This window comes from Hyla sarda, chromosome 5 (genome assembly GCF_029499605.1).
Source record: "Hyla sarda isolate aHylSar1 chromosome 5, aHylSar1.hap1, whole genome shotgun sequence".
Classification (NCBI taxonomy): Eukaryota; Metazoa; Chordata; class Amphibia; order Anura; family Hylidae; genus Hyla; species Hyla sarda.
The window spans coordinates 354,952,224-354,967,928 of NC_079193.1; the positions used below are offsets into that span (position 1 = coordinate 354,952,224).

The 15,705-nt window shown below is 42.5% G+C and overlaps 1 protein-coding gene across 5 annotated transcripts in view; it reads left to right on the plus strand.

Annotated features, from left to right (window-relative positions):
* Positions 1-15,705, plus strand: part of COL14A1 (collagen type XIV alpha 1 chain) — a 216,651-nt gene that overhangs the window by 143,679 nt on the left and 57,267 nt on the right. For all 5 annotated transcript variants that reach the window (XM_056522681.1, XM_056522682.1, XM_056522680.1 and 2 more), the window contains 6 exons: positions 1,121-1,260; positions 2,671-2,794; positions 4,038-4,181; positions 9,957-10,121; positions 11,600-11,638; positions 15,362-15,500. In XM_056522681.1, coding sequence (XP_056378656.1) covers positions 1,121-1,260; positions 2,671-2,794; positions 4,038-4,181; positions 9,957-10,121; positions 11,600-11,638; positions 15,362-15,500 — 751 coding nt within the window. The remainder of the gene's footprint in view (positions 1-1,120; positions 1,261-2,670; positions 2,795-4,037; positions 4,182-9,956; positions 10,122-11,599; positions 11,639-15,361; positions 15,501-15,705) is intronic.

The following is a 15,705-nucleotide window of genomic DNA, read 5'->3' on the forward strand; positions in this document are numbered from 1 at the left end:
TTATAAGACACTTTGCTCTTTACTTGCTGTTAAAATTCTCAACCTTTATATGTTTTTAATGTAATTGAAAAAAACGTCCACTAGGTGGCTCTGTTCTGTTCCCTGCTGCAAGTCAAACAGTTAGTTTGGTCTTCACTTGGACTTGCAGAAGTCCAAACTCAGGAAGGGCATGCGGGGAAGCTCTCGCAGGCTTCAGCAACATTGGGCCTGCTGGGAGTTCATACAATGTGAGCAAGGGGGAAGGTATGATACACAGCTTTTTATAGCTCGGAAAAATTTTTTAAGGGCAGGAGGGTTGTCAGGAGTAGTTAGGGAATATAATCTGAGTTTGTTTAGAAAATATGGTTTGATGACAGGTACACTTTAAAAAATGTGGACTTTGTTTTAGATTTTTCTGAAATACTTTATACCTCAGATATTATATTCACTCTTTGGGCTGGAAGCCTTTTTCCCAATTTTTGATGACCTCTAGGTCATTCAATATTGCGGAAATAGCAGTAATAGCATGTTAAAGGGGTACTCCGGTGAAAAACTTTTTTTTATTTTATTTTATTTTTTTTTTAATCAACTGGTGCCAGAAAGTTAAACAGATTTGTAAATGACTTCTATTAAAAAATCTTAATCCTTCCTGTACTTATTAGCTGCTGAATAGTACAGTGGACATTCTTTTCCGTTTGAAACACAGATCTGTCTGCTGACAACATGAGCACAGTGCTCTCTGCTGACATCTCTGTCCATTTTAGGAACTGTCCAGAGTAAAAGGAAATCCCCATAGCAAACATATGCTGCTCTGGACAGTTCCTAAAATGGACAGAGATGTCAGCAGAGAGCACTGTGCTCATGTTGTCAGCAGACAGCTCTGTGTTTCAAACGGAAAAGAATGTCCACTGTACTATTCAGCAGCTAATAAGTACTGGAAGGATTAAGATTTTTTAATAGAAGTAATTTACAAATCTGTTTAACTTTCTGGCACCAGTTGATTTAAAAAAAAAAAAAAAAAAAAAGTTTTACACCGGAGTACCTCTTTAAATCCAATGGCACTGGATTTTGACATTGAAATGGCCCCATATTATCGGTATCATCGCCCTCATTTGGCTTCTAAATGTTTCCTACACTTTAGTGTGTAAATCTGCCAGAGCTGACGTGGTCTTCTTGGTGGATGGATCCTGGAGTATCGGAGATGACAACTTCCACAAAGTCACCCGTTTCCTATTTAGCACTGCTGGAGCCTTTGATGTGATCGGCCCAGAGGGAACACAGGTAAGGTCACACAACAGCTTCTGTATCTATGTATGGTCCTCTGAAATAACACATCCGCGATAGTCATTGGAAAATGTAGGGCCTGGAATCTAAGCATAAGCCATGTGACTGGGCCTCTCCTCACAGATTTGGATTACAGCTATTGTTGTCTCTTGATTGGTTACTAGAGCTGTCACTCAGAGCTAAGAGGAAGGACCAGAAAAGCACACAATACAGAGAACTATGGGTATTTAACATGGCAGGCCCACCTCATGGGCACTTATCTTAGTGGTAACGGGGAAATCTACCTCTAGGAAATTAAAGGGGTACTCCGGTGGAAAACCTTTTTTTTTTTTTTTCAATCAACTGGTGCCAGAAAGTTAAACAGATTGTAAATTACTTCTATTAAAAAAATCTTAATCCTTCCAGTACTTATTAGCTGTTGAATACTAGAGAGGAAATTATTTTCTTTTTGGAACACAGAGCTCTCTGCTGACATTACGAGAACAGTGCTCTCTGCTGACATCTCTGTCCATTTTAGGAACTGTCCAGAGTAGGAGAAAATCCCCTTAGAAAACATATGCGGCTCTGGTCAGTTCCTAAAATGGACAGAGATGTCAGCAGAGAGCACTGTGGTCATGATGTCAGCAGACAGCTCTGTGTTCCAAAAAGAAAAGAATTTCCTCTGTAGTATTCAGCAGCTAATAAGTACTGGAAGGATTAAGATTTTTTTATAAAAGTAATTTACAAATCTGTTTAACTTTCTGGCACCAGTTGATTTAAAAACAAAAAAGTTTTCCACCGGAGTACCCCTTTAGAATTCCCCATTTAAGGCATCAGAATAGCCATTTAAGTATGTAGGTTTACAGAATCTCTCCAGGACTTTATTATTTATGCTTGTCCTAAGAATGGGCCAATGGGCCATTAATATTTTACCAGTGGGGGTCCAACCTTCAAAATTCCAATAAACAATGAATGGGGCCCCTTGCATTGTTAAAGTTTTAGATCAACTGGTGCCAGAAAGTTAAACAGATTTGTAAATTACTTCTATATAAAAATGTTAATCCTTCCAGTACATATCAGCTGCTGAATACTACAGAGGAAATTCTTTTCTTTTTGAATTTCTTTTCTGTCTGACCACAGTGCTCTCTGCTGACAACTCTGTCCATGTTTGGAACTGTCCAGAGCAGGAGCAAATCCCCATAGCAAACCTCTCCTGCTTTTCTGTGCAGTCACCAACAGTCGGATAGACGTGGACAGGGGTTCGCCATGCCCTGCGGCCGCCACGCTTATCCCCTGTATGTCAGTGCTGGGACCGCTGTGTGATTGATACACGAGTCCCAGCGCACACTCACTCCCCTTATCATCTGTACATTAGCTGTATACTCTACTCATTCTACTGACTATTAATAAGAACTATTCTTCTTCCAGGTCGGGATCGCTCAGTATAGTGACGACGCCAGGACTGAATTTAAATTAAGCACCTATAAAAACAAGCAGTCTCTGCTGGCGGCCATTAACAATATATCTTACAAAGGAGGGAATACAAAAACAGGTGCGCACCCCTGTGAATTTCTTATCTGTTTCCTTAAAGTTGTGTCTGATGGTGATAAGGAAACATTGCAAGGCGAGATAAATGGTTGTTGGCACTTCATAAAATCGACTCCTGTTTATGTGACTTGCAGATATGAAGGGCTGCATGTTTTTGGCTCGCATTTTATTTATGTAAAAATTTTTTGGTAACGTAGCAGAGCCATTGCTGGAACAATTACTGAGCTGTTTATTTAAGCTGACCGACTCCAGTGTGGGCCGACAATATAATGTATGAGAAACTGAGAATTATTCCAGTATGAGAAAAATAGCTTTTAACACTATTAGAGTAAACTGACATCTAAAGGTTCTGAAAACCTAAAAAAAAAAACAGAATTTGTTTGTTGCATGAGGCTGCAAAACAGCCCAGTCTGGTTCACACAAGACCAAAATCAATATAGATCAAGTGTTCCGAAAGGTTTAAATTTTTGGAACCTATAAAGTAGGTTATTAATAGTTTGACAGTTCCTGTATCTATGAAACTCACTACAGCTTTACAGTGTAGACTAGGACAAAGTGAGCAGAGCCTTCTGAATTGTACTGAAGGCTTAAATAAGGCAGAATAATAACACTATACACAGATAAAGCTCTGTATGCAGTTTTCATACTGCAAGAAAACTTACAATAAGCCTGTTCTTCTGCAACCTATGTCAGCTTTGCTGTGTAGAGTAGGACAGAGTGAGCAAAGCCACTTCTATTTTTTTGTTGGAAACCTAGATAAGCCAGGATTGTAACACTATACATGTAGATAGGTCAATGAATGCAGTTTTCACATAGGCCACTAGAGTACTCACAATAAGGTGAAGGTTTCTGTTCCCGTTTTTGTGCAACCCATATTGCTTTGCTGTGTAGACTAGGGCAGAGTGAACACAGTCATATCCATTGTTCTGTTGAAAGCCTTGATTAGGCAGTGAATCCAGGAAATATGTGTGTCTCTAGTATGGGCAAAACAATTTTTATTTTTTTTTATTTTTATTTTTTTACAAATGTCTATGGTATTGCATACTATTTCTACTGTCACAACTGGGGAAATTTGCAACAGAGGCTCAGGTGATAATGTCGCTAATGTGAGTCTTAGAAACAACTTTTATTAACCTTTATATTGTAAGGAATTTATAGCAAGTAGTAGTAGTATAGCAGAAACATCAAATGAACTGTATAAATCTAGCACACTATATGGCCAAACTATACATTTTTATATGTTACAGGCCGGGCAATCAAGCATGTCCGAGAAGATGTGTTTACCGTGGAGTCCGGCATGAGGAAAGGTGTGCCAAGAGTCCTGGTGGTGATTACCGATGGGCGCTCTCAAGATGAAGCCATCAAGTTTGCTCAAGAAATGCAGCTGGAAGGTAAAATATAGTCAAAGCCAATGTGATCGTACAATTAGGGTCTATTCACACTTTCGAATTTCCGCTTGCGGAATTCCGCCTCAAATTAAAGGGGTTATCCAGGAAAAAACTTTTTTTTATATATCAACTGGCTCCAGAAAGTTAAACAGATTTGTAAATTACTTCTATTAAAAAATCTTAATCCTTTCAGTACTTATGAGCTTCTGAAGTTCAGGTTGTTCTTTTCTGTCTAAATCCTCTCTGATGACACGTGTCTCAGTAACCGCCCAGTTTAGAAGAGGTTTGCTATGGGAATTTGCTTCTAAACTGGGCGTTTTCCGAGACAGGTGTCATCAGAGAGCACTTAGACAGAAAAGAACAACCTTAACTTCAGAAGCTCATAAGTACTGAAAGGATTAAGATTTTTTAATAGAAGTAATTTACAAATCTGTTTAACTTTCTGGAACCAGTTGATATATAAAAATAAGTTTTTTTCCTGGAATACCTCTTTAAAGCCCATAGACTTCTATGGGATTCCGCACTCCCATCCATCACACTTCTGAATTTCCGCTTTCGGAAATTCAGAAGTGTGATGAATGGGAGTGCGGAATCCCATAGAAGTTTTAGATAACCAGACAACCCTGTTAAAGTAACGTGTGGTTGCAAATAAAAAATTAAAAAACGATAAAAACACTGTGTGACAATAGCCTTACACAGTTACCTAAGGCCATGTTCACACCTTCAGGTTTTTTATTGCAATTATTGAATTTAAAGCCAGGAACAGATCACAGATAGAGGACACATAGGAAGGAAACATTGGGGAGTATTTATCAAAGGATTTATGTGTTTGTTTTTTCACGTAACTTTGGCGCAATACTTTGGCGCAGTGTCTTTTTGCGCCAAAGTTTGGCGCATTTTCTTCACTGTCATTTTTACAACTTTCTCAAAATCACACGGTCCTGTGTGTGATTTTTAACTTTAGTCAGTAATTCATCATTTGCGCCAATCGATCTTTGGCGCAATTTTGCGCCTTTAGAGGTTTTTTTTTGGGCGCAATTCACCACCAAGGAATTTTGCACATGGAAAACACACATAGCAATGTCAGAAAATGTAAAGGCGTCAAAATACATGCATAAAAATTTTTTTTTTGTGAAAGCAGCGACGCCTCCCGGGCTGCGCAATACTATCCTGCGACATAGTTGTCTCTGAGGGACCTTCACCCTCCGTTGAGCCAGCGCTGGACATGGCCGCACAGGTTCAGGAAAGGTAAAGCACTAAAGCAGTGGTCTCCAACCTGCGGACCTCCAGATGTTGCAAAACTACAACTCCCAGCATGCCCGGACAGCCAACGGCTGTCCGGGCATGCTGGGAATTGTAGTTTTGCAAGATCTGGAGGTCCGCAGGTTGAAGACCACTGCACTAAAGTAACCAAAAAAAAATAAAAATACTCAAGTTGAAAATAAAATCCATTTCACATGGCGGCTATAAACCCCACAAAAGAAAATAACTCACGTCGCTTGCTGATATACTGCAGGAGGGACTCCGAAATGGCCGCTCTACAGGGTAAAATACGCGTCCTCTGTGGGGGTAAGTTCTGTGTAAAAGGCGCTGTGAACGGCTGATTTCAACATTTGAGCCGAAATTACTAACAACTTGCACCAAATGATAAATTTGGTGCATGTCCACGAAAACCAAAGTGAAAAAAAAAAAAGGGTAAAAAGAAACGGTCAACAGGCAAAATTGATAAATACCCCCCCATTGAGATTTCATCTCTTTTCAGATCCATTCCTGGCTTTGCATTCAATAATTGCTGTGTGAACACAGCATTAAAGGGGTACTCCGGTAGAAAACTTTTTTTTTTTTTTAAATCGACTGGTGCCAGAAAGTTAAACAGATTTGTAAATGACTTCTATTAAAAACCTTAATCCTTTCAATACTTATCAGCTGCTGTATGTTGAAGAGGAAGTTGTGCAGTTCTTTCCATTCTGACCACAGTGCTCTCTGCTGACACCTCTGTCCATGTCAGGAACTGTGCAGAGTAGGAGCAAATCCCCATAGCAAACCTCTCCTGCTCTGGACAGTTCCTGGCATGGACAGAGGTGTCAGCAGAGAGAATGGAAAGAACTACACAACTTCCTCTTGAACATACAGCAGCTGATAAGTACTGGAAGGATTAGGATTTTTTTAATAGAAGTCATTTACAAATCTATATAGAAAGAAAAAGGAATGTCCGGCACTGCTGTAGCTGGTAGATATTGGATGACGGTACAAGGTATAAGGTCCAGGAGAACTGAGAATGGAGGAAAAGTGGTGCTCTGACTGCAATGGATAAGTCCATTGAGGTAAAGAAACACAATCGGCACTCACCGGTCTTCTCCAAAAATGACTTCTTTAATGCAAAATACTCACATAGAACTTCGACAATAGGGGAGAGGGATAAGGTGCAGGGGGGGTAAAAACCTCCGGTTTTTACCCCCCTGCACCTTATCCCTCTCCCCTATTGTCGAAGTTTTATGGGGGAGATTTATCAAAACCTGTGCAGAGGGAAAACTTGCCCAGTTGCCCATAGCAACCAATCAGCTTGTTGCTTTCATTTTTATGAAGGCCTGTGAAAAATGAAAGAAGCGATCTGATTGGTTGCTATGGGCAACTGGGCAAGTTTTCCTCTGCACAGGCTTTGATAAATCTCCCCCTATGTGAGTATTTTGCATTAAAGAAGTCATTTTTGGAGAAGACCGGTGAGTGCCGATTGTTTTTCGTTTAATTTACAAATCTGTTTAACTTTCTGGCACCAGTTGATTTAAAAAAAAAAAAAATTGTTTTCCACCGCAGTACCCCCTTTTTAACGCACAAGCAATACAGCCCCGAGCGGCAAATTGCGCTCTGCTACATCTGCGTTCTACATTACATTCTAGAAGAAAATAAGGCCGAAAACAAGATGTCACATGAATAGACTCATTCACATGCTGAGCCCCAAAGCTGCAGTGAAGTGGTTTCTTATTATCGGATACAAAGGGAAGGTATTTGGCTAAGAAATGATGTTTATTCTCTTTTTTTTGAGCGGACCTGGGAGCTGTAAGAAGAGGCAGACAATGGCGACAGATTATGATTGATAGTCCTGCTGAGCTTCTTAAAGGGGCGCTGCGCCACAGGAGTAGTTTATGAAACCGCTCCAGGGAGAACAATGACTTTCGATAACGTGGAGCGCCGAGACGTTCTGTGATGTCTTAATAGTTTGTTTTACTCATAACAGCTGCATCACCAGGCACTTCAGTCATTGTTAGTGGGCGCTGCTGTGGGACGCGGTGTGATGTCTGCAGCACTTATGACACCCACAGAACAAAGTGTGTATTCTCTCCTCTATTCACATTCATTCCTCCAGGTGATCCACATTCCCCCAGCATACCAAAGAAGTAATGGTAGCCTGGTAACCGTAATGGAAAATCACCCTGGGGGAGAAGGGATTATACTGGGGGCCAGCATCATTTCCAGTTTAAAGGGGTACTCCCGTGGAAAACTTTTTTTTTTTTTTTTTAAATCAACTGGTGCCAGAAAGTTAAACAGATTTGTAAATGACTTCTATTAAAAAATCTTAATCCTTCCAGTACTTTTTAGGGGCTATATACTACAGAGGAAATTCTTTTATCTTTGGATTTCTGTTCGGTCACCACCACAGTGCTCTCTGCAGACCTCTGCTGTCCATTTTAGGAACTGTCCAGAGCAGCATATGTTTGCTATGGGGATTTTCTCCTGCTCTGGACAGTTCCTAAAATGGACAGCAGAGGTCAGCAGAGAGCACTGTGGTCATGACAGAAGAGAAATACAAAAGGAAGAGCATTTCCTCTGTTGTAGACAGCCGCAAGTAAGTGCTGGAAGGATTAAGATTTTTTTTTTTTTATAGAAGTCATTTAGAAATCTGTTTAACTTTCTGGCACCAGTTCATTACAAAAAAAGAGAGAACCCCTTTAAAGGAGTAGTCCAGTGGTGACTCAGTGGTGAACAACTTATCCCCTATCCTAAGGATAGGGGATAAGTTGCAGATCGCGGGGGTCCGACCGCTGGGGCCCCCTGCGATCTCCTGTACGGAGCCCCGACAGCCCGCGGGAAGGGGGCGTGTCGACCTCCGCACGAGGCGGCGGCCGACACGCCCCCTCAATACAATTATATGGCAGAGCCGATGCGCTGCCTTTGGCAATCTCCAGCTCTGTCATTGAGATGTATTGAGGGGGCGTGTCAGCCGCCACTTCGTGCGGGGGTCGACACCCGCTATCTGGGCGAAGAGCCGGTTCCCCGTACAGAGAGATCGCAGGGGGCCCCAGCGGTCGGACCCCCGGCGATCTCAAACTTATCCCCTATCCTTAGGATAGGGGATAAGTTTTTCACCAGAGTACCCTTTTAACAATCATTCAGTCAACAGCCATATTCCTAGTGGTGTATTGTGCTGCCTAAGTTAATCCTGATACACAAAAAATAATCCTGTCCCCACCCGCCCCCCACTGATAAAATGCCACCCTAGGCCTGGGCCTTGTTGGCTTAGTTAAAGATACAGAGCTGCATGTTCCCAAACCTGTCTGTGGTACTTATTTTTTTGCAGATTTCTGCTCTGCATGCTTTACCTCAGATTTGCAGTTCTCCCAGAGTTGGTGGGCAGAGCTCCCTCTTACCTCTTCATAGACTTTTACTACTTGTCTTGCAGACACAGCACAAAGCAGAACCGATTGTAAGAGTAATAGGGGAGGGGGTGTGTGTGAAAGGGAAGAAGTTTGATAGCAGGAGAAAGAAGCATTTTTGTCTAATAAGAAATGTTACAAAGTTTCTTATATTCGCTTGTACTATTAAAGGGGTACTCCGCTGAAAACATCTTTGGATAGGGGATAAGATGTCTAGTTGCAGGGGTCTCACCACTGGGGACCCCCGCGATCTCCGCTGCGGCACCCCTGTCATTCAGTGCACGGAGCAAACTCTGCTCTGTACCCAATGACTGGCAAACACGGCCACCACACCCCCTCCATTCATGTTTATGGGAGGAGGCGTGACGGCTGCGCACTAGCCGTCACGCCTCCTCCCATAGACATGAAAGGAGGTGGGCGTGGCAAGACGTCACCAACGCCGAAGCTCAAAGCTTCCATGTCCCGGATGCCGCCGCTGGGAGTTCCAATGCTTTTGATACGGGATAAGATGTTTTCAGCGGAGTACCCCTTTAATCCATGCAAAGTTTGCTCGAATGACGTTGACTGTTTAAGTCATCAGCAGAATTGTTCATTTTCTTGGCAAGGATATTACTTTAAGGCAGTGTTTCCTAACCAAGATACCTCCAGATGCTGTAAAACTACAACTCCCAGCATGCCCGGACAGCCAACGGCTGTCCGGGCATGCTGGGAGTTGTAGTTTTGCAACAGCTGGAGGCACTCTGGTTAGGAAAAATCTGCTTCAAGGTAACACTTTATACCTCGGGTCCATTAAATTTATCTCTTCAAAGCAGAGAAGATCAAAGTTTCCATTGAATTGCCATAGACATACAGGTGGTGGGTGGTCCCTTTTGGTCCTCAAGACTTGGAAAGACAAAACAACAATGGGAAACGTTGTATCATAGTCTTAATCGCGTCAGGTTCTCTTTAAGTGAATGTTATTTTTCAGTCTTCTAAAATAAACCGTGTGGTCCTCAGCCCGGCCGTGCCTTTCGTCAACAATCTATGGGCTTTGATGATATCCAGTTGTGACCTGTGTATATGAACTCCCAGTAGAGTAACATTGACTGACTGACTAAACTCCCGAGTCCTCTCCTCCTTTCCCCAGGATTCAGCATTTTTGCGATCGGAGTGGCGGACGCAGACTACGCGGAACTGGTGAACATTGGCAGCAAGCCCAGCGAGAGGCACGTGTTCTTTGTCGACAACTTTGATGCCTTCAAGAAGATAGAAGACGAGCTGATCACTTTCGTCTGCCAGACAGCAACCGCAAGTGAGTGCCTGTCTTCTCATTCACATTTATAAGGACCGAATGTGAATATATAGGAAAGACAAAAAAAAAATGTCATCCCTGAGAAAAAAAAAAAAAAATTATAAACTGCCCAGTTGAGTTAGGGTCCTTTCACTTGGGTAGATGGTTTCCCAATACAGTGGTCCCTTAAAGGAGTAGTGCAGTGAAAAATCACTTATCCCCTATGCTTGAGAAAGGCTCTATTGTTGAGCCGAAATGTTGCTTTGCACAGATGTGTGAATAAATCTCACGATTTTTTGACTGCATTTTGGAGTGCCGCTTCTTCTTTTCTTGCAGTCAATTCCTTTTTTGTTTATCTACCTTGTTGGACCCAGGACCGGGGCCCCCGTGACTGCTTGCACCCACTACTTCTTGTACCACCTGGTGTGGTGCTCCTCCTTTACCTATATATATATATATATATGCATATATATATATATAGATCGTGGGGGGGTCCGACCGCTGGGACCCCTGCAATCTCCCCGGCTATGTGTCGGCAGCGGCCGTTCCGACCCCTGCAGGAAGCCACGGCTGACACGCCCTCTCCATGTATCGCTATGAGATACATGGGGCGTGTCTGCCGCCACTCCAATTGGGGTCGGCATGCCCCCTTTCAGCAGACTGCCGGGGCCCCGTTCAGGAGATCGCAGGAGGTCCCGGTGGTCAGACCACCACTAACTAAATTTTCACTATACAAAAGCCATTGCACCATTTTTCGGTTGCATACACAGGGAGATATGAGGCTAGCTGTGTTAGTAGAGCGAAGACGCCATTTTTTTCATAGTAACCTTTAGACATGTGCAGAACCAAACATTTTTGTTTCTTTTCGTTTCGTTCGTTTTCAAAAATTTTCGGTTCTGTGAATATTCGGAATGCTGTTAATTCGTTATATTCGGTTTTCGGATGCATAGGCCAAAAAAAAGTTTTCGTTTTCGGATGCATTCGTTAATAACATCGAATGCATTCGTTAATTCGGATCTTTTGTTATATCTGTAAAATTCGTTAAATTTAGAATTCGTTACTAAACGAAATGCACATTAGTTTCACTTGCTGATCCTCTTTTGTAATAAATAGCAGGTGTTACCTTAGGATTCTTGTTGTTTTCACCTTTTATTGCAGTTTTCCCTGTGTAGGAAGGTAAGTGTTCCTCAGGTAAACCCAATGAAAAAAATCTAATTCATTCCTTACATTCGGTTTACTGATAACGAATGCATTCGTTATTCATTAACATGCATTATTTGTTATGCGTTATTTAACGAATGCATTCGTTAACTGTATATTCGTATTTTTTTTTCGGAAATATTCGATTTTTTTTTTCCGTGCATTCGGATTGTAACGAACACCCGAAAACGGGAACATTCGTTAAGTTTAGTATTCGTTCCGAAACGAATTGCTCATGTCTAGTAACCTTTGAATGTGTACACACCTGTTTGACACTCATATACTTCTATATTTTTCAGCTTGTCCGTGGGCGTATATTCAAGGCAACAGCGTGTCAGGTACGTTAGTATTCCCATGTCGACCCCTGATAGTATTTATTTCTAGATCTCATCTTTGATGCCATTCTTTTTTGTTGTTTCTTATACCTTATTATAGCCGTCTTATACTCCTTCCTTGGTAAGAGCGATCAGTGCATTACTACCAAAGCTCACGAGTAACCCTAAAATCTAACAGGCATATGGAATTACAATATAACAATGTAGAAAACAAAGATATGGAATCCAGCTGTTGGTGCAAATAAAATCCACTTTATTCGAAATTGACAAACACAGGAGGTAACGCGTTTCAAGCACAGCACGCTATCAGTCAGGACTAAGAGCGCAACGTGCTTGAAACGCGTCCTGTGTTCCTGTGTTTGTCATTTTCGCATAATGTGGATTTTATTCGCACCAAGCGCTGGATTCCATATCTTTGTTTTCTACTTGTTCTGGGGTAGTCCAGCACCTGGATCCGTGCTCCATCTGCCCGGGCGGGGTGAGCTGGTTGTGCTTTTCTCACAATATAACAATGTATATCTCCGCCTCAAATTAAAACCCATAGACTTCTATGGGATTCCGCAATTCAGAAGTGTGAATGGGAGTGCGGAATACCATAGAAGTCTATGTGCGTTAAAGGTGTACTCCACTGGCCAGCATTCGGAACATTTAGTTCCGAACGCTGCGTGCGCACCGTGGGGGGTCAACCACACCTCATCGTGACGTCACACCACGTCCCTTCAATGCAAGTCTATGGTAGGGGGCGTGATGGCGGTCATGCCCCCTCCCATAGACTTGCATTAAGCGTGTGTGGCATGAACTCATGAGTGGGTGTGGCCAACCCCCACCACGCCCACACAGTGTTCGGAACTAAATGTTGCAAACGCTGGCCAGTGGAGTACCCCTTTAATTTGAGGCGGAATTCCGCAAACGGAAATTCAGAAGTGTAAATGGGAGTGCGGAATCCCATGGAAGTCTATAGGGGGAGATTTATCAAAACCTGTCCAGAGGAAAAGTGGTTGAGTTGCCCATAGCAACCAATCAGATTGCTTCTTTCCTTTTTTAACAAGGCCTCTGCAAAATGAAAGTAGCAATCTGATTGGTTACTATGGGCAACTCAGCAACTTTTCCTATGGACAGATTTGGATAAATCTCCCCCTAAGGGCTCTAATTTGAGGCGGAATTCAAGTGGAAATTCTGCTGTGTGAATAGACCCTAACTGATGAAGCTTAAAATAAACCCGTTTTTAACTTTACAAATCTTTTGCTTTACTGCTTTTATACTCGTTTTGAGCAACTTTATGTCTTTTTCTAGCTGCTTTCAGAATTCTACTGGTTGCCCCTAGAAACAGACTGCAATTTAACCCCACCCCTCTGTCAGACATGTGACTTAACTGCTCAGCTCTAACTGTATAACTGTCAGCTGAACTCCCACCATGCACTGTTCTCTGATCATTTGAATCCTAATGATAGCATTAGTCTGAGCATAATCGGGGGGGGGGGGGGGGGGGGGGGGGGACTCAATGCATCAAAATAAACCTACAAGCTCAAAAACACTTGTTGGACAGAAAAAGTGGCATGGTCCACGTGTTCTCACAACCCAACCTTTTTTACTATTGAATACACGCAAAATCCTGTAAATGGCTGGATATTGCCACCAAGAAAAAGATGGTCAGAACTTTTTGACCTTTGTGTCCCCATAGTGAATAGAGTGGAATCATGCAAATCTGAAACATTTCACACAAATAAAACCCAACATTCTTACTAAATCGGGTCTTTAGTGCACAAGTTCCCTGCAGCTCCCCCAGAGGTAACATGAAGTATTACACAGCAATCAATGAAATCCATGAGCTGTCTATGCAATTTATAGACTTATCAGGTATTCCAGACACAAAAGACACTCTTTGCAGCCATATTCGTTGCAGTCCTCAGACCATTGTGAATTCCCTAACAGAATTTGTGAAAATTGGTTTTCTGCATCAGACTGCCCCTGTGGAATTTTGTGAAAAAGCTGTATGAGATGAGAAATAAGTCCTTTCTTTGTGTCCATAGAGAAACATAAAGAAATATCGGCACTCACCAGTGTGGCTGTGAAGTCTTCTTTATTGAGACATACTAACAAGTAAGGGTACAGAAGAAAGGGGTGGTGGGGGGACAAGTGGTGGCGACCGAGCTCCTGTTTCACACGCCTAGCGCCTAGCGCTAGGCGTGTGAAACAGGAGCTCGGTCGCCACCACTTGTCCCCCCACCACCCCTCTCTTCTGTACCCTTACTTGTGAGTATGTCTCAATAAACAGGAGCTCGGTCGCCACCACTTGTCCCCCCAACACCCCTCTCTTCTGTACCCTTACTTGTGAGTATGTCTCAATAAAGAAGACTTCACAGCCACACTGGTGAGTGCCGATATTTCTTTATGCTTCTCTATGGACACTGTGAATATTGTCTACCATATCTGAGCACCGCCTAAGGCAAAACAGCTACACCTGTTCCCACTCGCCATCCTATCTCCAGCACACTCTATAACGCAGTGCCGCACCATCTCCAAAGTGAATGATGTCCTTTCTTTCTTCTGAAAACTGCGACATAGATCCATGGCCTGTGTCCAGTATTGAAAGATACCTCCACAAACTTTACTGGAGCATTGGGCAATGGTCTAATGAATCGACTTTAAATGCCATAAATGTGTGATAGATGTGGGTTCCAACCCTGGCACTCACTCCTATCTTAAGATTGAGGGTCTCCTGGCCTTCTCAAGCCTGGTTGTGTGAGACGAAAGTGGTTGGAAAGCCAAAAACAAAATAAAAAGGCTGTTTTACGAACTTTCCTTAACCCCCATAAGGGTTAATAGGAGTTGTGTGATCAGTGTAGCACCACTGTTCTCTAGGTAGGTGCGGGACCCTCATCTATCAGGCATTTACGGTGCATCGTATGGATGTGGGGGGTAATATAACTTTAAAGGGGTACTCTGCTGCCCCAGCGTTCAGAACATTATGTTCCGAACATTTGGAGCAAGCGAAGGGGGTCGTGACGTCACAATCACGCCCCCTCAATGTAAGTCTATGGGAGGGGTGTGGCGGCCACCACGCCCCCTCCCATAGACTTGCATTGAGGGGGCGTGATGTGATGTCATGAGGGGCGTGGCACTGAAATCATGACCCCGCAATCAGACATCTTATCCCCCCTCCTTTAAGTAAGGGATAAGATGTCTAGGGGCGGAGTTCACCTTTTAAATCAACTGGTGCCAGAAAGTTAAACAGATTTGTAAATTACTTCTATTAAAAAATCTTAATACTTCCTGTACTTATTAGCTGCTGAATACTACAGAGGAAATTATTTTCTTTTTGAAACACAGAGCTCTCTGCTGACATCACAAGCACAGTGCTCTCTGCTGACATCTCTGTCCATTTTAGGAACTGTCCAGAACAGCATATGTTTTCTATGGGGATTTCCTTTTACGCTGGACAGTTCCGAAAATGGACAGAGATGTCAGCAGAGAGCACTGTGGTCATGATGTCAACAGACAGCTCTGTGTTTCAAACGGAAAATAATTTCCACTGTAGTATTCAGCAGCTAATAAGTACAGCAAGGATTAAGATTTTTTAATAGAAGTAATTTACAAATCTGTTTAACTTTCTGGCACCAGTTGATAAAAAAAAAAAAAAAAAAAAGTTTTCACCGGTGTACCCCTTTAAGTAGTAGTCTTTCATCTGTGATTTTGTTACAGTAACTTTACACCTTCAAATTTAAGGGTTTAAAATGATGGACATGTTTGGCTTGGTGGAAAAGGAATATGCGGCCATGGATGGGATCTCTATGGAACCAGGAACCTTCAACAACTTCCCGTGCTACAGAATACACAAGGACGCACTGGTGTCCCAACCTACCAGGTATACACAAGGCTATGGCTGGCTATTGCTGCCCTGTTATCCATTGTCATCTGTCGTACCAATGTCCACTAGTGTTGCTCGCGAATATTCGCAATTCGAATATTATTCGCGAATATCGCATATTCGCGAATTCGCAAATTTCGCGAATATAGCGCTATATATTCGTAATTACGAATATTCGTTTTTTTTGTTTTGTTTTCTTCAC